This window comes from Protopterus annectens, chromosome 4.part0, assembly GCF_019279795.1.
Source record: "Protopterus annectens isolate FY-2018-M chromosome 4.part0, PAN1.0, whole genome shotgun sequence".
NCBI lineage: Eukaryota > Metazoa > Chordata > Ceratodontiformes > Protopteridae > Protopterus > Protopterus annectens.
The window spans coordinates 131,558,024-131,580,994 of NC_056733.1; the positions used below are offsets into that span (position 1 = coordinate 131,558,024).

At 46.5% G+C, this 22,971-nt stretch overlaps 1 protein-coding gene across 1 annotated transcript in view; it reads left to right on the top strand.

The window, feature by feature from the left end:
* Nucleotides 1-22,971, top strand: part of LOC122800226 (dynein axonemal heavy chain 17-like) — a 17,083,451-nt gene that overhangs the window by 8,655,288 nt on the left and 8,405,192 nt on the right. The window contains exon 36 of the mRNA XM_044069720.1: nucleotides 5,800-5,960. Coding sequence (XP_043925655.1) covers nucleotides 5,800-5,960 — 161 coding nt within the window. The remainder of the gene's footprint in view (nucleotides 1-5,799; nucleotides 5,961-22,971) is intronic.

Genomic DNA, 22,971 nt, shown 5'->3' on the forward strand with positions numbered 1-22,971 from the left:
GCTGAAGGCCCTAAAGCCATTTTCTCAAAATGTACCAAGTGTGGCCATATGCTGTCTCCAGCGGATGGTCACACTCGGTGTGTCCTTTGCCTGGGGGTTGACCACCATTCTTCCAGCTGTTCTATCTGTGCAGCCTTCAACCCCAGGGCTTTGAAGGATAGGAGGTCGAAGCTCATTCTGGCGGGCATTTTGCCCCCAGACTCTGCTTCCTCCACCTCGGTGGTGCTGGCCGCGGCTGCGGCTGCCCCACCTATCGCTCCTGATCCCCTGGCCGGGACTCACCCTCCCACCTTGGCCAAGGAGGAAAGGGAAAGCAGAAAGAAAGAGAGAAGAGATAGAGAAAGAGAGAAGGAGAGGCACCGGAGCCATAAAAGGCGGTCCAAATCCACCTCTTCGGCACCACCGTCTAAAAAGCTCACCTCTCCCCTTAAGGCCTACAGGCCTTCCCCCTCTCGGCTTCATTCTCCACAATTCTCCCCGGAGCTGGAGGAGACCCAGTCGCCTTCGAGGTCATCCAGGCGGCCTTCTTGACCGGCTTTGGTGGCCTCATCTAGATCTACCAGAAGCTTGTCAGACGCTGATATGGACCGGATGATGTGTCGATTTCTTCAGGCCCAGATGCAGATGGGAGTGCTATTGCCCCCCCCCCCCCCACTGGGGGAGAACTCGACACCTTTTTTCTCCCCCATCGCTCCTTCTCCGACCCGCTTTCGGGGCTCGGAGCTATCAGATCCGACTAGCTTCGGAGCCGGGGTAGGGTCGGCGCCGACTGTACCCTCGAGTCTGTCTGATCCATTTTCGGATCCAAGCTCTCGGGGCCGTGAGCTGAACGTTGGATCCGAGAGGGCCAGTGGGCCTTCAGCTCTGTCAAGGTCGGGGCACACTACCCTTTCACATCCGGTCGGGTCACCTTCGGCACCGATCCGCACATCGGATCCGAGGGGAATGCTTTCGGATCCAAGGGAAAGCAGTTCCCTCTCGGCATTTGACGTTGTGGAGAAGGGTCCTCCTGAGGGATTCGAGGCCCCAGGCTCTTGCTTCAGATCCACCCACCATTCCCACTCATATGGGCCTGTCCTCCATCATCCAGCCCCAGGGACAGCCTGCGCCTATGTCCCAGATTGTTCCCGTAGGGGAACAGGACATTGATGGTGAGGCCTCTTTGGACAGCCCCCCCGAGGAGGTCCCTCACAAACGGAGGTGCAAGAGGAGGCACTTGGACTCACCTAAGTCCCTCACAGAGGACACGGACTTGGAGGAAGGGGAAAGTACCCCAAGGTCACCCCTCGAAGACGTCTCCTTCAGAGACATCATGGAAATGTTACGCATTAGAGGGGGGGTGGGTCTGCCCAAAAAACATCCTTGAATGAGTCTGTGTTTCTGGAGGCGTTTGACGCAGGCCCATCTACCTCTTGGGTGTCCCCTCCCTGCGATCCCATGGTAGACCTCATTACTACCAGGGCATGGAAGGAACCGGACACTGTTAAACCAATTCCTAAGAGACCGGACAGGATCCTCAGCCCTCCCACGGACAGGACAGTTTGGAGCAAGGGTGCCCCAGTGGATGCCATGGTGGTGGCAGCTGCCACTAAAAAGGAATTATCACAGGAGAGTTCCTCGGTGCATCCTCCAGACAAGGAGTCTCAGATGATGGACCGTTTGGGAAAGCGAATGTTTTCTTCAGCGACATTCTCTGTAAGGTCACTGAATTATATGGCACATGTGATTAGGCTGCAGCAAGACCTGATTAAAGAGTACGCTGCGTCACCTCCAGAGTCCATGTCGGCCGAGGACAAGCGAACCTTCTCAGCTCGAATGGCCACTCTCAAGTCAATCACCAACATGTCTATGCGGCTCCTTTCCCATGCTACGGAGGGAGAGGCTAGAGCTAGCGGAACAGGCGTTGTCTTACATAGACAGGTCTGGCTCCGTCTCTGTGGCTTTGCGGAACCCTTCAAGGCGTCCTTTGCGAATGCCCCCTTCGACGGTTCCACACTGTTTGGCAAAACTGTCCGTGATATGCTTCTCCAGAGCGAGAAGGACGGGAAGACATTGTATGCCGTCAGGATCCGCTTCTCTGCTCCTCAGAGGTCCTACTCCAGGAACCAAAGAAGACAAAAGAAGATGCGGTTCCGGAAAGTTCAAAAATCCCATTTCGCTCTGGATACCTCGTCCTTCAGAGGCAGAGGAGGACAGGGTGGATGCCGGCCCAGGGGCAGAGGGGGGCCGAAAAATTTTGGGTCGAGAACCTTTTTCGCATCGACTCGCGCAACAGCCCTGAGGGGTTGCCCGACTGCTGCTCTCTGGAGGCAGTCGGGGGGGCGCGCTTCTCGGAGCACCTAGCGAAATGGGAGTCCATCACAACAGATCGCTGGGTGCTCTGAATCATATCCAGAGGATATTCAATCCCCTTCCTATCTCACCCTCCCCGAGCAACAAAACTCCCCGATGTCCCACCCGATCAGAGGGAGGCAGCAGCATCAGAAATCTTAGGGCTGCTAAGAAAAAGAGCCATCCAGCGCGTCCCCCCCGAACAATCCGGATCAGGCTTTTACTCCAGGTTCTTTCTGCTGCCAAAAAAGACGGGGGACTTACGACCCATCCTCGACCTGTCAACGCTGAACCTGTCAATTGCCAAGGAAAAATTCCAGATTGTCACTATTCAATCCATTCTCCCACTTCTGCAGGAGAACGACTGGATGTGCTCAATAGACCTCAAGGATGCGTACTACCACATTTTGATGGACAGACCATCCAGGAGGTTCCTCCGCTTTCGGCTGGGAACCAGCCATTATCAGTTCAGGGTCCTACACTTCGGTCTCACCACAGCCCCCAGTGTGTTCACCAAGGTCATGGCAGTTGTAGGGGCCCACCTGAGGCTTCAGGGAATACAGGTCTTTCCGTACCTGGACGACTGGCTTCTACCCACCCCCACCAGGCATCAACTCTGCTCAGGCAGGGACTACTACTTACGCCTATCCTGCCACCTAGGGATAAGGATAAATCTCCAGAAATCCTCCCTTCAACCCACTCAGATTTTGGAATTCATAGGGGCCAGGATATACACTACTCAATCCAGAGTCTTTCTGACTACGGACAGGCTTCGCAATCTGTGCCTTCACATTCTAGATCTCTTACGATCGTCAGCCCCACCAGCGGAACTAGTCCTGAGGGCCCTGGGATCTATGGCAGCGGCCATCAAGTCTATCCCCCTTCGCTCGCCTCAAGATGAGGATCCTTCAGTGGACGTTACAAGTGCAATGGTCCATCCTCTGTCAACCCCTGACCACACCTATTCCTCTCACCAGAATTTGCAGGGAATCGCTTCTTTGGCGGCTCCACTCCGGAGACCTTCGAGAAGGCTGCCCCTTTGTTATACTCCCTCCCCAAGTCACGGTGACCATGGACATTTCTCTCCTCGGGTGGGGGGGCATTGCATGGGCAGATCCATCCAAGGCACGTGGACTTTCACAGAGACCTCACTGCATATCAACATCCTGGAGATGAGGGAAGTGCTTCTAGCGTTGCAAGCTCTCCATCCCCTTCTCCCTCCAGGAACTATTGCACTTCAAACAGACAACATGGCGGTAGTCTGGTACATAAACAAACAAGGGGGAACCAGATCCTATCCACTTTGCAGGGAGGCAATGAGAGTATGGGAATAGGCGATATCCACCAACCGCTTTCTCATAGCAATGCACATACCGGGTCGGTCAAACATCTTAGCGGACAGGTTGAGTTGGACGATCCTCTCACCTTACAAGTGGTCTCTGAACCCCGCTGTAGCAAAACAAATCTTTCTCCGATGGGGTCAACCTTGCTGCGATCTCTTCGCCTCGCCTTCGAACACAAAGTGCAGCAAATTCTTCGCTCTGATTCCCCCACCAGGGGAAACCTGCAGAGACGCTCTAGTTCATGCTTGGCCATCCGGTCTTCTGTATGCTTATCCTCCTCTTCCCTTGCAGAAAGCTCATCGGTTGGGGAGCAGGATTATCCTCATAGCCCCATTCTAGCCTCGCCAAACCTGGTTCCCTTACCTGCGGTCTCATCATGTACATCCTCCTTGGATTTTGGATCCCAAACCGGATCTAATCTCTCACCCTTTAGGATTGAAGACCTCCAATCTGGACTACCTGAAGCTGTCAGCTTGGTTGATCCAGTTCCCTTGATGGCTAGGACTCCCGGTATATCATCTTCGGTTAAGGCCATCCTGGTGGCCGCCCATAAACCATCCACCAGGAAGATTTGCAACAGTAAATGGAAATGTTTCTCGATCTGGGCGGAGCACAGGAACTTAGATCCCTTTACAGCTCTGATTCCAGCATTCCTAGACTTTCTTTCACATACCTTTGATCAAGGAGCCAGTGCTTCTACTATTAAAGTGCAGTTGGCAGCTATCTCCCACTACCATGTTGGTAACAGCTCAGGGCTGCTAGCATCCTCCAAAATATGCAAGGCTTTCTTGAAAGGAACTTTTTTGTTAAGACCTCCCATTAAAGATCCAGTCCCCCCCATAGGATCTTACCCTAGTTTTTCAAGCTCTGACTGGGCCCCCCTTTGAGCCCGCGGCTTCAGTCGATTTGAAATATGTATCATGGAAAATGGCTTTTCTGATTGCCATTACTTCTGCGAGAAGAATATCGGAGCTTCATGCTCTTTGCAGTAAACCTCCCTATATCATTTTTCATAAAGAGAGGGTCTCCCTCAGGACTAATCCCTCTTTTCTTCCCAAGGTGGCTTCGGAAGTCAACATCAACCAAACCATTAATCTGTCTGTTTTCTTTCCAAATTTTCAGAATAAGGGAGAATACAGACTTCATTGTCTGGATGTTCACAGACAGTTATGTTTTTACTTAAATAGAACAGCAGATCTTCGAAAATCTGACCAACTTTTTGTTTCCTTTGCAAAATCTTGTCTGGGCAAGCCAGTTACTAAAGTAACCTTAGCTGGATGGATTTCACAGTGCATTCTCCTTACTTACAAAAGCTCTGGTCGTCCTGAGCCCCTGAGAGTACGAGCCCATTCTACCCAATCCATGGCCTCTTCTGCTGCCTTCTGGTCAAAGATTTCCTTGGATGACATTTGCTCAGCAGCTACTTGGGCTTCCTCCCATACCTTTATTACACACTACAAATTGGATTTGATCTCCAGAGGACGTGCATCATTTGGTTCAGCAGTGCTCCGGAATATCCTTCCATAAGGGCCTCCCAAGTTGTTGGTAGCTGGGGACTCTGTCCCACAGGTTGCAGAGCAAATGAAGTTAACTACTTCAGATAAAGAAGTTATGTACTCACCATAATGTTCCATCTGAGTAGGTAACTTCATTTGTCTGCAACGACCCGCCCTCCATCCCCCGCACCCTTAGTTCGTTATCTAAAAGTCAGGATATGGCTTCCTTTCATGGACGGCATTAAAACAGATTGGAACCACTCCTAGGTTATGGAATTCCTTATTGTCCTTTGGCAAACTCGATCTGAGGGTTAGTGGGAGATGGCAGGTCATTATGGGTAGGGGGGAGGAGCTTGGAAAGCTGCTGGCTCGGATCCGATACCCACAGGTTGCAGACAAATGAAGTTACCTACTCAGATGGAACGTTATGGTGAGTACATAACTTCTTTTTATTAGGAGGGGGAATGTACTGCCATTTCTTTTAATTTACTCAGTTTTATTTTTTTATTGAACCAGCACAGACATTTTAAATAAAATCAAAATTAAGTATTTCTGATCACCAGAGACTTTTGTTAGTTGTGAAACATTTTTTACTGGTATGTAATACTGATTTTGTTTTTTTTTTATAGGTTGAAAATGCTCAAGTGTTCACATGGCAGTCACAGCTAAGACACAGATGGGATGATGAAAAAAAACACTGCTTTGCCAATATCTGTGATGCTCAGTTCTGTTATTCATATGAATATCTGGGTAACACCCCACGTCTGGTCATTACTCCACTGACAGACAGGTACAATAATGTTAGACTTTCTTTCAGATTTAGATAACAAAGACAACAGAAAAACTTCCATTTAGGAACTTTTTATTTTTTTCTCCTTAAACAGCAGGACTACTACCCTTTTATCTTTCTTGTGCCATACCTGGAATCCTTGTTTTGTATTTATTAAATACCTCTGGACATTAGAGTCTGTGCATGAATTAGGATAATGAAATATTTTAATTGTATTCTTTTTGTTGCTCTTCTTTCAAGGTGGAGTGCTGCAGGAGGTAGATTATACATGTGTGTCCTCCACTTTGTTCTCATAGCTGAATTTGCACAATAATAATGTTGGACTCTATGACCTTTCACAGTTTCTTCAAGGAGGACTCTTATAGACAGTACAGTACATGGGCTTTTTACTTATTAATATCTACCTATTTTTTTTTTCACTGCAGTACTCAGTTCTTCCATGGCATTATGTAGTAGCTGCAGAATGTATTTTTTTCTGTCCTGGTCCTGTTTGCTGACTATTGGGCCACTATTTCAGGGTTGCTTAGTGGACACATTCATTCCCTAGAGTGAGAGCCCTGTGGCGCATTCATTCGGTAGGGTGATAGTTGAGTGAACAGAGAGTGGGAACCATAGTCTGCATATTGGAAGGATAAGATTTTTCACCCTGAGCCATATCACCCCCTTTGCATACTGACAGCACCAAAGGGGTTGGCATGCAATAGGCCCGTGCAATGTATGTTCACACCTCAGCGTTAGGTACTCAGTTGACCCTGCTCAACAGCAGACAGCATCCCCCATGTGAGGTCTAGTCTTAAGTGGAGATTCCAGTGAGTATGGCAGACACATGCCCCCCACCCCTTCCCCAAAGAGAAGTGAGCATGGAAGAACAGAGTACTGCAGTAAAAAAAAAAAACAGGTTGACATTAATAAATAAAAAGCACATGCATGTACTGTGCTGTACTGTACTGCTATAAGAAACTTCCTTGAAAAACTTGTGAAAGGTCATATAGTCCAGCATTATTATTGTGTCTCTCTATTCCTTTCCTTCCCCCTGCCAATGCCAGCAGGTACTCAGTCTGCTAAATGAACTTGAATCTCCTCGGTTATTGTCATGGATTCATGTCTCTCTTATGTTAGTGGAGCTGGTGAATGTTTTATACTATTGATGCTAGCATGCATTTGTTCCTCTTTAACTACAATGCTACCAGGTCGACTTCTGTCTACCACCACCAAACCTACTGACCCCAGATCTGCTGCAACAGGTTGTACTACCATACTTAAACTACACTGCATGATGTACTGAATTTAATTTTTTGCATGGGGGGCTACTCTTTTCATCCTCTAAAGGGGGAGCTGTGCCCCTCACCCTCTGTCTATAAAGCTGGACCACCTCAAATAAAAGGGGCATATACTTAACCCCCTTTTCTCTGTGTAGGTGTGACTTCAGTTTGGTCTTCCTTAAAAATTACTTTGAGTGACTATTCTTAGCAACTTTCCATGGAGGTCATATAGATCAATGAGGCAATATGGACTGCTGATTCAGTTGTGTGAAATTATCTGGCAGCAAGACAAAATTGATCTGAGCTGCCTAAAACTGTGTTTAGATCTTTTCACTGCTTTGAAGCAGTTGTGAATCCTATCATGATTAATTTGTTAATAATTTTCATCATACTTCAAGGATGGATCAGTATTTTATAACATGAACTGGGTTTTCCATCATAAAGAGTTCAGTGGTCACCATCATCAGTGTTTAAAATTTGATAAGTGCAATATTTTATTACATTTCTAGAATTTCCATCTGTATAATAAATGTGAAAGCAATCTCAGCGTATTTCTTTCAGACTCGTGATTCACTGGCTACTTGAAAGTATAAATAATTGCTTGAACTTCCAAGATTGCAGCTGACTGGGCAACAGCTTGGTTATAGTTCTTCTGTTGTGAAAACCGAGAAACTGTTAAAGTCAGTAAAAGTTTTTAGTTTGTGTAAAATTTGGTTACCGTCTAGTTAATAGGTTAATAGGTTAGTACTAGGCTAACTGCCCTTGCGAGCCATTTAAAGCCTAGCCAATTATCCCTTGTGAGACTCAAACCCGGCACCTTGAGTTTGTAAGGCAAACAACTTAACCATTAGGCCACCCTCCCATAGTAGTTATACTTTCTGGATGGCAACATAGTAGTAGTTTGGTAAAAATAAGAACTTGACCATAAAAGAAGAAAAAGCTCTGTGTGGAAGGAACCTTATAGCTGTTCAGTAAAAAATGGTTCAGGTTGCAGCTTTGGTGCAAGAGTTTGCTTCCAGTAACTTAGGAATTTGAGGGGGGAATCAAATGCAGTAGTAGTGTTTTTTTTAAATAAGTCTGTCACAGAAGCAACGTATAAAGTCAAATGGGTTGCTTGCTGTAGTGAGGGGTACAGGGTTTGAGTCCGTACACCTCCATTTGCTTAGTGTGTGACTCAGCAATTCACTTGACCAGGTTGTGGCCACAGGTTAACCATAAAAGGGACATTTTTGTCCAATAGGCTTACCTAGTAAACAAATATCTATAAAAAATGAAAATAAAATGACAACTTGACCAGGTTGTGGCCACAGGTTAACCCTAAAAAGGGACATTTTTGTCCAATAGGCTTACTTAGTAAACAAATATCAGAAATAAAAAATGAAAATAAAATGACAAACAGTGGAAAAAGAGAAGACGATTTAAGCAGCCATTCAGATGAGCTGAAAACTGCAAAAATCAAAGATTAAAATTAAGGAAAGAATAGCTGAACATGAGGAATCTCAAGAAGAGATATTCATTAAGACTAAAAGTCAATTTTTACTGAATGCATGCAAGTTGTTTTTACATCTGGGAGGGAAATAGATAAGATAAGAACACACAGCAATCTGAGCGAGTGGACCATAAGTTCTAAGATATGCATGAACAGGTCTACCTGAACACATCAGAAGCCCACAATATCAAAGACCAAATTGTCATGATGAAAGCATCGAAATGTCACTTTAGTGAACAACCGGATTGTGGAATCCATTCCCATGGTACGTAACCTGTTGGCCAACAAGGTGGACTTTGCCCTTTTCCCAACTGTAGTGCGACCTCAGAGTTGGTATATTTAGTTAGGGGGTGTGGGGGCATAGTCACCCACCTGGGTGGTTTGGGAATGGTATGGTTTAATTTTCGTTAGTTGTGATATGAGTAGTTACTTAACCCTGGGAATGGATTTGAGTATCCCGTCATTTACTGAAGTGAGGTTTTGATGCTTTAGTCTCGACAATTTGGTCTTTGGTATTGTGGGTTTCGATGTTAGGAAGTAGACCCACATGAACATGGTTAACTTTACGTTTAAAATAGATCAGTTTGGGAAAACCACCTATTTGGAAGGGTAGATTTCATGCTTTGCAAAGCATATATAATTCTGTGTGTTCATTAAGACGTTTAGGAAATGATATAAGTTCAAACAGAGAAGAGGAAAAAGCAACTGTATACACGATCAGCCTGCCATCCATCAGTGTGTGCATGTAAGATGGAAAGATATATTAAAAAGAACTGTCATATATATGTGGGAGTAATGACTTTTCAATCAGAATGGCTGTTTTGTCAGTATTAACCTGGAATATAAGTAGCCTTACAAGTTTAGCAAAAAAGGAGCACTGGATTTTATTGAGAAGTGTAGCGTGCAAATAGCAATGTTGTTTTAAGATACAATTGGATAGACATAAGCATGAGAACTTGACAAAGAAAGGATTTCAAGGACTATTTTGCAGACTGCCGGGGACAAAGAAAAAGGGGACTAAATAATACTGACTGCACTAGGGTCCCAGTAATGACAGAAGAGAAAAAGGATTAATGGTAGATTTGTGGCAACAAGGAATTATTGATGATTGCATTGTCATGTATTTATATTCTACCTGAAACTACTGTTATGGAGCTTATGAGAGTTTTAGAGAAATAATAAGCATTCAGCAGAGAGTATTGTTTAAAAATGGGCACTGGAATCTGATTTGCAATAGTTAGGCAGTCAGGGCAACCTAGAAGGGAAAATAAAACAAGAGAAGCTAGATTTATGAACTGAGTGCATATTATGTGAATCCAGTAGCAGGAACTATTATAAAATTTACATAATATTCCCCAAGGCACAATAACTAGGTCAGGTTGGACAGAAAGTATGGTTAGTATTCATAGTCCCAAGGTTTGTAATACTCAAGGCCAAACACTGAAGAGAGTGGCTATGCCTTTATGCAAATATGCTCAGTGCCAGTTAGCAGCACTGACTAGATGAAAGTGAAGGGCTGCCCAGATAAGCTTTGGGGATTTCTGTACGCTCATACAATGGATTAAAACTACTGTAGAATATATATGAATGTAATGTTTTCCCAGAATTGAGAGGTAAGCATGGGCTTGTACAAGCCAGAGTATATTACTGGTACTTATTTAAGGAAAGTGATGCTCAGAGCAGCTATGTAAAAGTGAATTTAAAAAAGATTCTGTGCTGAACGTATGGGTGCCCCATATATGGACACTCTGGCTCTTTATAAGGTTGGAAATGGAAAGATAGGACAGCTAGAAATAGAGGAGAGAAATCACAAGGTGCACACAAAAGAAACATATCCAGAAAGGTTGTACTGGAGAAGGTAGAAGAGGAGGGGTGCTTTGTTTTTAGCAGGAGATAGACACCCTTTTTCAAAATCTTTACATAAGAGAGAAGTTGGGGAAGGAGTAACAAAAGATTGAAAAGGTGGAAGATGAGGAGGTGGCAGATCAGGTCTCTCCCCATTCCAGAAGACCTCAGATATTCTCATTGCCTGATGAACCTGCAGTGGGGCACCATGCAGGCCTTCAGTAGCTTGATGCATGGAGCAGTTCAAAGAGTCCATAACCTACTGGAAGAGATCTTGCAGTGGTTGAAGACATCTCTCCACTGCCTACTGAAACATATCCTCTATTAGGTACCAAAACTCCCTCCATTCACAGCTTTCTAGAATACACCACCCCAGGTTGCCCACAGAATCAATGAAATCACCCTGACCCTGAAAAGTCATCCTCAGGCAGGTATAGGGAGATAGTGAGCAGTCCCTAACTTGGAATGTGTGAGGTTGAGCTGTACCTGGGTTCTCTGGACCAGTGGAAAGGGAAACAAACAGGAGATAAAGAAAAAAAGGAAAATAATAAATAGATAAAAAAATGTGAGAGAGAACGAGAGATACACAAAATGGAGACAAGAAGAACTCTTAAGTTTCTGTTGAAGTATTTTATTGACAGTACATATTAAACATTTATTAGGCAGGTTTACTGCTTGAATTTCTGTTACATATTACATTCTTGAATAATGCTGCCAAATGGTACTACTATTGACTTTGGTGAAAGGATTACTTATGGTTATTTCATTATTTTTGCATTTTTTTCCTGATTACCATTTATATTTGAAAAATTTCCTCAAAAATTCTAACTCTGTCATTCCTTTTTTGTCTATGGAAATGAACAGATAAGACACAAATGTATTTTTAATAATTGTATACTGAAATGATTAAATAGTCACACACAACTTCTGTCAATTGTTTAAGCCTCCTGTGTTCCCAATCCTTATTGTAACTGTGCTCCTAAGCAGGTATGGAAATAAGATGAAAAGAAATTCATACTTGTTTACCTATGCTATACCTGTGCACATAGCTGTAAATGCATAATGTGAAGTTGTACTATCTCACCGTTTTGTTCTTACAAACGGGTTTGGAGCCGATCCCTCGGCTCCGAGTCGGCCACTTTCCAAGCTCAGACTCTCAGAGAAGCTCGAGACCTAGTGGATATCCCATGATTCCCTGCTGTAACTCCCCGGATCTAGTTTGCCACTGCAACGATCGCAAGCTCTCAAGAGTGAAGCTCGAGCCAGTGAAAACTTTTCTTACTTAAGAATTTTTGTAGTTTAAGAATTTATTTTCTTTGATAGTGTTAAATTAGTTAGTTTGGTAGAGTAGATTTTTTATAGTAATTTAGTAGTTGAAGGGTTTTTTTCTCCTTAGTAGTTGACAGGGCTCTGTCAATATATTATTATATACATATTATAGTCAAGTGTGCTGTGGAGTGTTTTTTCTAGTAGTTTACGCTTTATAATATATAATTATAGTAGAATACTTAAGTTTATTGTTGGAGGAAGGTTTTGTCTGCTAAGACCACTACTTCCTCGGATCTGTCTTCACCTCTTCCTAAAGGGCCTCGTTCTACCTCTTCTCCACAGATCCCTTCTAAGCATCAAGATCCAGGGCCTCAGGAATCCCCTTCGGGTGACCCCTCCTTCCTAGATACTTCTCCGGAGGCTCCCACAGAGGAAGTGCCTTGGAAGAAACTGTGCAAGAGGAGGCACTTAGATTCCCCTCAGGAATCTCTTACATCAGATACCGACTTGGAGGAATCAGAAGGGTCCCCTCGGAAGATGTCTCATTTTCAGACATTCTAGAAATCCTGAAACAGAGAGGGGACTGGCAGTCCCTTGCACCTACTGAGGACAAGTCGGTTCTCCTGAAGGCCTTTGGATCTCAACCATCCACCTCTTGGGTTACTCCGCCCTTCGATGAGCTAATGGAACTAGTTGCTCGAAGGGCGTGGGAGTCTGCTGACACCATGGAACTAGTCCTTCGGAGGCCTAATAAGTTCATTACTGCACCATCAGACAAGTCCTTCTTGACAAAAGGGGTTCCGGTAGATACTATGGTGGTGGCGGTGGCCACTAAGAAAGAGATGTTGGAGTCTTCTTCTGCTGTCCATCCTCCTAATAAAGATTCCAGGACTATGGACAGATATGGAAAATGCATTTTCAGTTCGGCGACATTTTCCATGAGATCGCTAAACTACCTAACTCATTTCACACGTCTTCAACGAGATCTCCTCAAAGAACTAGGAGACACTTTCCAGGGTAATGTAGCTGATGCAATCTCTGACGAGGTGAATGCACAACTCAACACCCTAAATTCCATAGTCAACTCATCCATGCGGCTCATTTCATATGCTGCCGAGGGTTCAAGTAGAGTGGCGGGTTCAGCGATAGCTCTTAGGAGACAATCCTGGATGAACCTGTGCATCTTTGCGGAAGCCTTTAAGTCTTCATTTGTGAACACCCCCTTTGACAGATTGGCCTTGTTCGGTCCAAAAGTTAAGGAGACGCTTATGAGGTGTGAGCAAGAAGGAAAGACTCTATCTGCCGTCGGAGTCCGTTTTTTCCACTTCAACCAGACCGTACCCCAAAGGGCAACTAAGTGGGAAAATACGGTTCCGGAAACCTCAGGAAGCTTTCCAAAACACACCTACAGATACCTCCTCCAGAGGCAGAGGAAGAGGTCAAAATGGAAGATGCCGTCCAATCGGCAGAGGTGGTCCGCAAAACCAGGGTGACAGGGAGCAGTTCTCTGGCAAACCCTATCAGCATTCCTGAAGGGAAGCCTGGCTGTTCTACTCTGGAGACAGTCGTGGGTCGCTTAGCTTTACACCCAAATGCCTGGCTAAGCATCACAACAGATTCCTGGGTGAAAAGCATCATTACCAGAGGTTACCACATTCCCTTTATAAGAAATCCCCCTGTATTTGCAAAAAGTCCAGACGTTCCACCCAGTCTGAGAAAACTGGCAGAGCTAGAGATTCAAAATCTTCTAGACAAGAGTCATCCAGCCAGACCCGGCAGACCAAAGAGGATTCGGAACTTACTCAAGGTTCTTTTTAGTGCCAAAGAAGACGGGGGACTGGAGGCCCATTCTAGACCTCAGCAGGCTCAATGCCTTTGTAAAGAAGGAGAAGTTCCAGATGGTCACGCTGCAATCAATCCTCCCTTTTTTGTCAAAGGGGGAGTGGATGTGCTCTATAGATCTCAAGGATGCATACTACCATATCAAAATGGACAGAGCATCCAGAGATCATCTGCGTTTTCGGCTGGGAGCCAGTCATTACCAATTCAGAGCCCTGCCCTTTGGTCTCACCACAGCCCCTAGGGTGTTCACCAAATGCATGGCGGTGGTTACGGCTCATCTGAGATGACTAGGATTCCGAGTGTTTCCGTATCTGGATGACTGGCTCCTTACTGCCACCACCAAGTATCAACTTCTACGGACAAGAGACTACTTAATACATCTTTGTTCTCGTTTAGATATTACTCTAAATTTTGAGAAATCTGCATTATTGCCCTCGCAGCATATTACCTTCTTAGGAGCAGAAATAGACACCATCAACGAAAAAATCAAGTTGCCTCAATCCAGAATTGTCTCACTGAGGGATCAGTTATCCAGCCTCCTAGTTCTCGACAAAGCACCGGCGTCACAGATACTACAACTTTTGGGCACAATGGATGCAGCCTTGATAGCAGTTCCCTTAGGCCGAATGCACATGCGGATATTACAATGGCTACTTTTCGCTCAGTGGTCCTACCAGAGTCTACCCTTATCATACGAGATTCGATTGACAACTCTTTGCAAGAAAGATCTCACTTGGTGGTTAATCAGTGACCAAGTGACAATCGGTCGTCCCTTTGTTCTTCCCCAACCCGTAGCCACAGTGACCACGGATGCTTCCCTGATAGGGTGGGGTGGGGGGGGCTTTTTCAGGGAAAGACTATCCAAGGCACTTGGTCAGTTATAGAGACTCATTTGCATATCAACATCCTGGAGCTGAGAGCAGTGTTCCTAGCATTGTAGCACTTTCACAACTCTCTACCTCTAGGTACGATTGTCATCCAGACGAACAACATGTCGGTAGTCTGGTACATCAACAAACAAGGGGGAACCAAGTCCTATCCCCTATGCCACGAGGCCCTGAGAATATGGCAGTGGGCTGTATCCACCGGATGCTTTCTGACAGCAATGCACATCCCGGGATCCTCCAATGTGATAGCTGACAGTTTAAGCAGGGCTATGCTGCTGCCTCACGAGTGGTCTCTAAAACAGAGTGTGGCGGAACAGATCTTCCTCCGATGGGGCCGGCCTTGCTGCGACCTGTTTGCATCCCCATTGAATGCCAAATGCAGCAGCTACTTTGCCCTTTATCCCCACCGGGGAACAAACCAAGGGACGCACTCGTGTACGATTGGCCCCCGGGTCTCCTATATGCCTTTCCACCGATCCCCTTAATTCCCAGATTTATTCAGAAAGCCAAAAGTCTAGGAAGGACAGTTATATTGATAGCCCCACCTTGGCCTCGGCAAATTTGGTTCCCCTTTCTGCGGAAATATCAACTGGAAGAACCGTGGATCCTAGACCCAGTGCCGGACCTGCTGACCCATTCGTCGGGAGTTCTTCATCCTTCTCTTCTCTCCCTAAATCTGACAGCTTGGCTGCTCCAATTCCCACTTTAGCCAGGTCTACTGATTTGTCCCCTGCCATCCAGCATATCATAGTTTCTTCTCACAAACTGTCTACCAGGAAATTATACAATAGTAAATGGAAACGATTCGTACATTGGGTTGCTCGCTACAACATTGATCCATTTGTGGCGCCACTTCATATCATTCTGGAGTTTTTATCCTCATTGTTCAATAAGGGCTCAGCAGCTGCCACCATAAGAGTACAATTGGCTGCTATCTCAAACTTTCATGTAGGATGTGATGGATCTAACATTATGGCGCATAGGCTTTGTAAAGCATTTCTAAAAGGAACCCATCACCTCAGACCACCAGTTAGACACCCAATTTCTCCCTGGAATTTAAATCTCATATTATCACAATTGATGCTTTCCCTGCTCGAACCAGCCTCTTCATGCCATCTAAAATTCCTTTCATGGAAGACTATTTTCTTGGTAGCCATTACTTTCGCACGTTCATTTTTTGACTGTTGGGTGTCTTGAGGCCTGTTCAACGATGAATTTCTGCTGGTGCTTTTTTCGCACGTAGAGTGTCTGAACTGCAGGCATTGTCCTCCAGACCGCCATATTTAATTTTTCACCCAGACAGAGTTTCTCTTAGGGCTAACCCCACTTTCCTTCCCAAAGTGTGCTCAGAGAGCAACCTAAATCAATCCATCGAACTTCCTACCTTCTTCAGACATCACACCAGCAAACTAGAATATATGATGTTAAGTTGTCAATCTCGCCTTCATTCTTGCTTGATGGGTTCGGAGCCGATCCTCGGCTCCGACTCGGCACTTGCTAAGCTCGAGAGTCACTTTTACCAGCTCGAGGCAGCCCCATATCCCATGATGCAAGGCGGTAAGTACCCAGATCTTGTTTGCCGCTTCGCTGATGAGGTCCTCCTTTTACCAGCTCCTGGTAAGTGAATTATTACTTTACTATTTTAGCCCCTTTTTACTAAAAAACCTTAAATTATTAGTTTTAACTTAATTTTAATTCCTTTCTGACAGAAAATTTCCCTGTCTCCTCTAAACTTTTAGTCAGACTAAAACCCATCCCATCCCCCCCCTGTTAGGGTGTGTGTGTGTGTCTGTTAGTGATACCTTTTGGTATATCTAATTTTATTTCTTGGACTGGTGTGTGTGTGTGTGTTTTACACCATGTCTAAAGAAAGGGTCTCAGGCTTTAAGAAGTGTGACTTGTGCTGTCAGAAGATGTCTCTGACAGACGGTCACACTTCTTGCCTGTACTGTCTGGGGCCTCTTCACCTGCAGGACTCCTGTGCTATATGTCATTCTTTTAGCCAGAGAGTCCTGCAGGAAAGAAGAAATAAACTGATTTTGAGGGGCCTTCTTAAGCTGGAGGGCTCTCCGGCTAAGTCGGCCCCATCTAAGACTTCTAAGTCTTCCAAGGCCCAGGCTTCTGTGTCCAAACCTGTGGCCTCGGCTCCGACTCATTCAGAGTCGAGATCGGCTCCGGCTGGAGCCGATTCTGGGTTACCTAAACCTTCGGCACCGATGGCTATCGGTGCCGACTCTGGTTCGACCACTCGTGTCGGCTCCGATCGGTTCCGACCACCATGTGGCCCAGGCATCGGTGTCGGCTCCGATCGGCTCCGACACCCTTACATTTATGGCCGTATCGGCTCCGGCTGGAGCCGATACATCGAAGCTACCTGTCGGTGCCGATAAGTTGTCGGCTCCGACAGTTTCAGTAGTTTCATCGGCACCGATGGTTCCTTCGAGGAAGAGGTCTAGGTCCCCTTCCTTGGAGCCGATACTTTCGGCTCCGGCTTCGCCTCTCCTCTCAGAGCGGAGCCATCGGAGCCGATCTTCAAGGTCATCCAGGCTTTCTGACCATGATTTGGAGAGAGTGGTCAGTAGACTACTAAAGTCACAGGCACTGGCCCAAATGCTACATAGTCCATCTCAGCAGACGACTATTAGTCCACACCCCATTGCAGTTCCTCCTTCGACTCTACCCCAGAGTTTGGAGTTGGAGTCTTTGGGAATAGTTTCTGCTACGGCTGAGGGACAGATACCCCTTCTGCTCCTTCAGCCTCTACTCTTATCTCCTCTTGAGACCTTCCTTAGAGGGATTCGGTGGCGGGCTTCCTGGTCTCCTCCGAGGGGTGAGTGGCATCGGACCCTTGTCTGACCCGCTCTTCCCTTGGAGCCTCGGCCTTGGTGAGTTCGTCTCCGACATCTGCCTCGGAGCCTTCCTTTCGGTGGGTCCTGGGTTCCTAGCTCTTGAGCGGGTTCTCTCGGACCTCCCTGGGAGGGAGCCTTCGAGGTGATGAAGAGTGTGCTGGCCTCTGGACTCAGCCAGCAGTCTGTTCCCTTAGCTCCTCCCTCTATAGTGCCTGTTGACATCTCTGCCACTTCTCTTGCTCCCGGACCCAGAGATCCTCCGCCTCAGGTTTCCCCACTGGGAATATCCCCTCTTCTGAGGATTCTCCTGACTTGTCGGGTGATCCTCCATGAAGAGGACTTGTAAGAGGAAACACGTAGACTCCCGAGTCTATCACTTGGATACTGACTTAGATGAGTCAGAGGGATCCCCAAGATCCCCTCTGAGGATGTCTCCTTCTCAGACATCCTAGAACTCCTTAGACAGAGGGAAACTGGCCCACCAACAATCCCTCTGAGGATGAGTCAGTATACCTGGAGGCGTTTGGATCTCGGCCCTCCACCTCCTGGGTGTCTCCGCCTTTGACCCCTTATGCAGGTTATTGCTCGAAGGCGTGGACTGCTCCTGACTCTGTAGAGCCTGTCCCTAGGAGGCCTTCTAAATTTATTACTGCCCGTCGGACAAGCAATTCCTTACAAAAGGTGTCCCCGCTGATGCCATGGTGGTGGCTGCCACCAAGAAGGAACTTGCAGATCCTTCCATACCTGTCCATCCTCCTAATAAGGACTCTAGGACCATGGATAGATATGGTAAGCGGATGTTTTCTTCAGCGACCTTTGCTATGCGTTCGCTGAACTATCTTTGTCACTTCACCAGACTACAAAGGGATATCCTTAAGGAGCTAGGTGAAGTTGTGCAGGATCCTACAGCTGCGGGGGCTCAGGAAAAAATTGCTTCGCAGCTAGGAGCCCTTAACTCCATTGCAAACTCCTCCATGCGGCTTATATCATATGCTGCTGATGGAGCGAGTAGGGCCGCAGGTACAGGTGTGGCTCTTAGACGCCAAGCCTGGATGCGACTATGTAATTTTGCAGATCCCTTTAAGGCGTCCTTCACAAACTCTCCCTTTGATGGGTCAGCTCTGTTTGGCCCTCAAGTGAAGGAAACGTTGACCAGGTGTGAGCAGGACGGCAAAACTCTTTCTGCCGTAGGAGTCCGTTTTTCCACCCCTTCTAGACCTTATCCCAAAGGACAGAAGGGTGGCAAAATGTGGTTCCACAAATCCCAAGGAGTCACGCCGGATTCACGTGGTCAGTTTACCCCTAGAGGCAGAGGGGGTAACAACAACAGACGCCGCTCTAGAGGCAGAGGGGTCCACAAAACCAGGGAAACAGAGAGTCTCTCTCTGACAAGCCTTTTCAGCATCCCTGAGATGTTGCCCGGCTGTCCCTCCTTGGAGGCAGTCGGGGGAAGACTATCACTGTACCCAGAAGCCTGGCGTTCTCTCACTCAAGACAGATGGGTACAGTCGATCATATCCGAGGGTTACAAAATTCCTTTCGAGGAAAGTCCTTTCTATCCCTCAAATTCCCTTCCAGACGTACCACCTAAGGGAAATTGCAGAGTTGGAAGTCTCAAAACTACTGCAAAAAAGAGCCATTCAGCCAGTTACAACAGACCATTCAGAGCCCGGAATCTACTCAAGGTTCTTTTGGTCCCCAAAAGACGGGAGACTGGAGACCAATATTGGATCTCAGCAGACTCAACAAGTCTGTGAGGAAGACAAGATTCCGAATGGTCACTCTTCAGTCGATTCTGCCCTTCTTGCAGAAGGACAACTGGATGTGCTCAATAGATCTTCAGGATGCGTACTATCACATAAAAATTCACAGACGCTCCAGGAGATTTCTCCGCTTTCGGCTGGGGTCCAGTCATTTCCAGTTCAGAGCCCTGCCCTTTGGTCTCACCACAGCCCCCAGAGTGTTCACCAAATGCATGGCAGTGGTCACGGCTCACCTGAGACGTCAAGGATTCCAGGTGTTTCCGTATCTCGACGACTGGCTCCTGTCAGCCACCACCAGGCATCAGCTTGTTCAAGCCAGGGATTACACAATAAATCTTTGTTCTCATTTGGGCATCTCGATCAACTTCGAAAAGTCATCCTTATTGCCCTGCCAGTCTATTACTTTCATAGGCGCAAACTTAAACACTGTTCGGATGTCAGCTACCCTTACGGACCAAAGAGTTTCAGACATTCAAAGTCATGTCAGGATCATTCTAGCCAACAAGAAGGTACAGGCCAGAATGGTTCTAAAAGTATTAGGTCTCATGGCTGCGGCCATTACTCTTCTTCCTGGCTCGCTTCTACATGCGCCTTCTTCAGTGGATGTTGTTCACTCAGTGGTCTTACCAACAACTTCCAATGCATCACCAAATTCTGGTGACACAGATTTGCAAAATCATCTTGCTTGGTGGATCACTTCTCCCCAGATTCACCAAGGCAGACACTTTGTACCCCCATCCCCGGTAGCCACTGTCACCACGGATGCCTCCCTGATCGGGTGGGGGGGGCATTATCAGGGCAGGATGGTTCATGGGACGTGGCAACCGTTCGAGTACCACCTGCACATAAATGTCCTAGAGATGAGAGCAGTGCTTTTATCGTTGCAAGCCCTCAACGACTCTCTTCCTGTAGGGACGATTGCAGTCCACACAGACAACATGTCTGTAGTTTGGTATATCAACAAACAGGGCGGAACCAAGTCCTACCCCTTCTGTCGAGAAGCGCTCAGACTGTGGCAATGGGCGATCTCCTCTCATCAGTTTCTGGTAGCAACGCACATCCCTGGGAAAACCAACATTTTAGCGGACAGATTGAGCAGAGCTATTCTCATGCCTCACGAGTGGTCTCTCAAGCAATCTATAGTGGAGGAGATTTTTCTGGAATGGGGTCGCCCATGTTGCGATCTTTTTGCTACTCCCCAAAACAGCAAATGCCCAGACTTCTTCTCTCTCTTCCCTCTGTCAGGCCATCCCCCCAGAGACGCTCTGACCCAGGATTGGCCCCAGGGACTTCTTTATGCCTTTCCTCCTTTTCCTCTAATCCCTCAGGTTATCCAGAAAGCTACCGCTTTGAAAGCCAAAATGATTCTCATTGCTCCTTATTGGCCTCGACAAATTTGGTTTCCGTTCCTCCATCGTCACCTTTTGGTGCAGCCATGGCATCTGGACCCAGTGCCAGATCTTCTGGTTCACCAATCCGGTCAGCTGCACCGGTCTATCCCTTCTCTCAACCTCTCAGCATGGTTGCTCCACTTCCTTCCTTAGCCAGGCTTCCTTTGATCTCTAACCCTGTTAGAGACATCATAGTAGCTTCTTTAAAATCCTCTACCAGGAGGATTTATACAAGCAAATGGAAGCGTTTCTCTTATTGGGCTAAAGCCAAGAATATCGATCCCTTCACTGCCCCAGTTCAGGCAGTTTTGGACTTCTTAGCGGAGATTTTTCATGCAGGCTCCTCTTCTTCCACAGTTAGAGTTCAACTGGCTGCTATCTCGAACTTTCATGTCGGGATCGCAGATCACAATATCATGTCCCATAGGCTTTGTAAAGCCTTCTTGAAAGGAATTTTCCTGCTAAAGCCTCCAATCAGGAATCCTCCTCCTCAATGGGATCTAAATTTAGTGCTGACATCCTTGATTCTTCCCCGCTTCGAGCCAGCTGTTTCTTGCTCCCGAAAATTTCTTTCTTGGAAAACATTATTCCTAGTAGCTATTACATCGGCCAGGAGGGTGTCTGAACTTCAAGCTCTTTCGGTTCGACCCCCCTATTTGGTCTTTCACAAGGACAGAGTATCATTGAGAACTAATCCGACCTTTTTGCCTAAGGTCGCCTCAAAACTAATTTGAATCAATCCATTGAACTCCCTGTATTTTTCCAAACTATTCAAACAGATCGGAACAAAAATTACATTATCTTGATGTCCACCGCCAACTCAGATATTATTTGGACAGAACTAAACAATTCAGGAAATCCGATCAACTCTTTGTTTCCTATGCAGATAACAGGAAAGGCCTTCCTGTTTCTAAAGTGACCTTATCTAGATGGCTGTCTTCTGTCATCTCTGAAATTTATCTGCACGGGAAAACAGCTGTGCTCAAAACCTAAAGCACATTCAACTAGGAGCTTAGCTACTTCTACAGCCTTTCAAGCTAGACTTCCTTTAGACACTATTTGTGCAGCGGCCACTTGGGCCACTCCTCATACTTTTGTTTCCCATTACAAATTGGACTTGGCCTCCAGGGACAGAGCCAGTTTTGGCTCTACAGTCCTCAAGAGTCTGTTCCGTTGAGCCACCCAGGATAGAGGTGCTAGGACGGTCCCATCAAGCAAGAATGAAGGCGAGATTGACAATTTAACATTAAGAAGTTATGTACCTACCATAACGTTCCATGTTAGTTGTCTTCTCTCACCTTCTTTCTTGCGACCCTCCCTCCTTCCCCCAGGCCTGGACAGACCTTTCTACAAGAGATTGTTATGCTGAAGACCATTCAGAACTGGTCCTTCTTTCATCCTGTAGGCTTTCTTTCTTCCTTTGGGAAGTATTTATGCTTGGTGCTATTGCCCTTTGTCATCAAACGAGATCTGGGTACTTACCGCCTTGCATCATGGGATATGGGGCTGCCTCGAGCTGGTAAAAGTGACTCTCGAGCTTAGCAAGTGCCGAGTCGGAGCCGAGGATTGGCTCCGAACCCATCAAGCAAGAAAGAAGGCGAGAGAAGACAACTAACATGGAACGTTATGGTAGGTACATAACTTCTTATTGCATAAGCTTGACGTGCACCGGCAACTAAGGTTCTACCTTGACCATACTAAGGATTTCAGACAGACTGAACAGCTGTTTGTTTCTTTTGCTGATAACAGGAAGGGACATGCAGTTTCAAAAAACACTTTATCCAGATGGCTGGCTAACTGTATCAAATTTCTTTACGCGTCTACCAATCAGTCATTGTCCTCTGACGTTAAAGCCCATTCTACCCGGGCGGTGTCTACATCCCTGGCGTATGCTGCCTGTTTGCCTTTAGATGTTATGTGTGCAGCTGCCACATGGTCTAAGCCTCACACGTTCATCACTCACTATAAAGTGGACAGGGCTTCCAGGGACAGGGCCTCCTTTGGTTCCACTGTGCTCAGGAATGTTCTCCCGTGAGCCACCCAGGATTAGGGTGCTTGGGATGCTACCCGTTTGTAAGAAAAAAACGGCGAGATAGTACAACTTCACATAAAGAAGTTATGTACTTACCATAACGTTCCATGTGAGTTGTACATCTCACCGTTTTGTTCTTACATTCCCTCCCTCCGTCCCCCTCCGTAGAGAGTGATGGTTGCCTTAGCAGGGAGGTCAGTTTTGGTCATTTTTAGATCAGCCTATCCTGGGGCAGGTTGCCTCCTTCCACTATTCCTGTTTTCTTCTGGAATTCACGATTCAGGGGGTTGGTACCTTTCCTTGGTTTCCTGCATTGCAGCTTGCTAGATCTGGGGAGTTACAGCAGGGAATCATGGGATATCCACTAGGTCTCGAGCTTCTC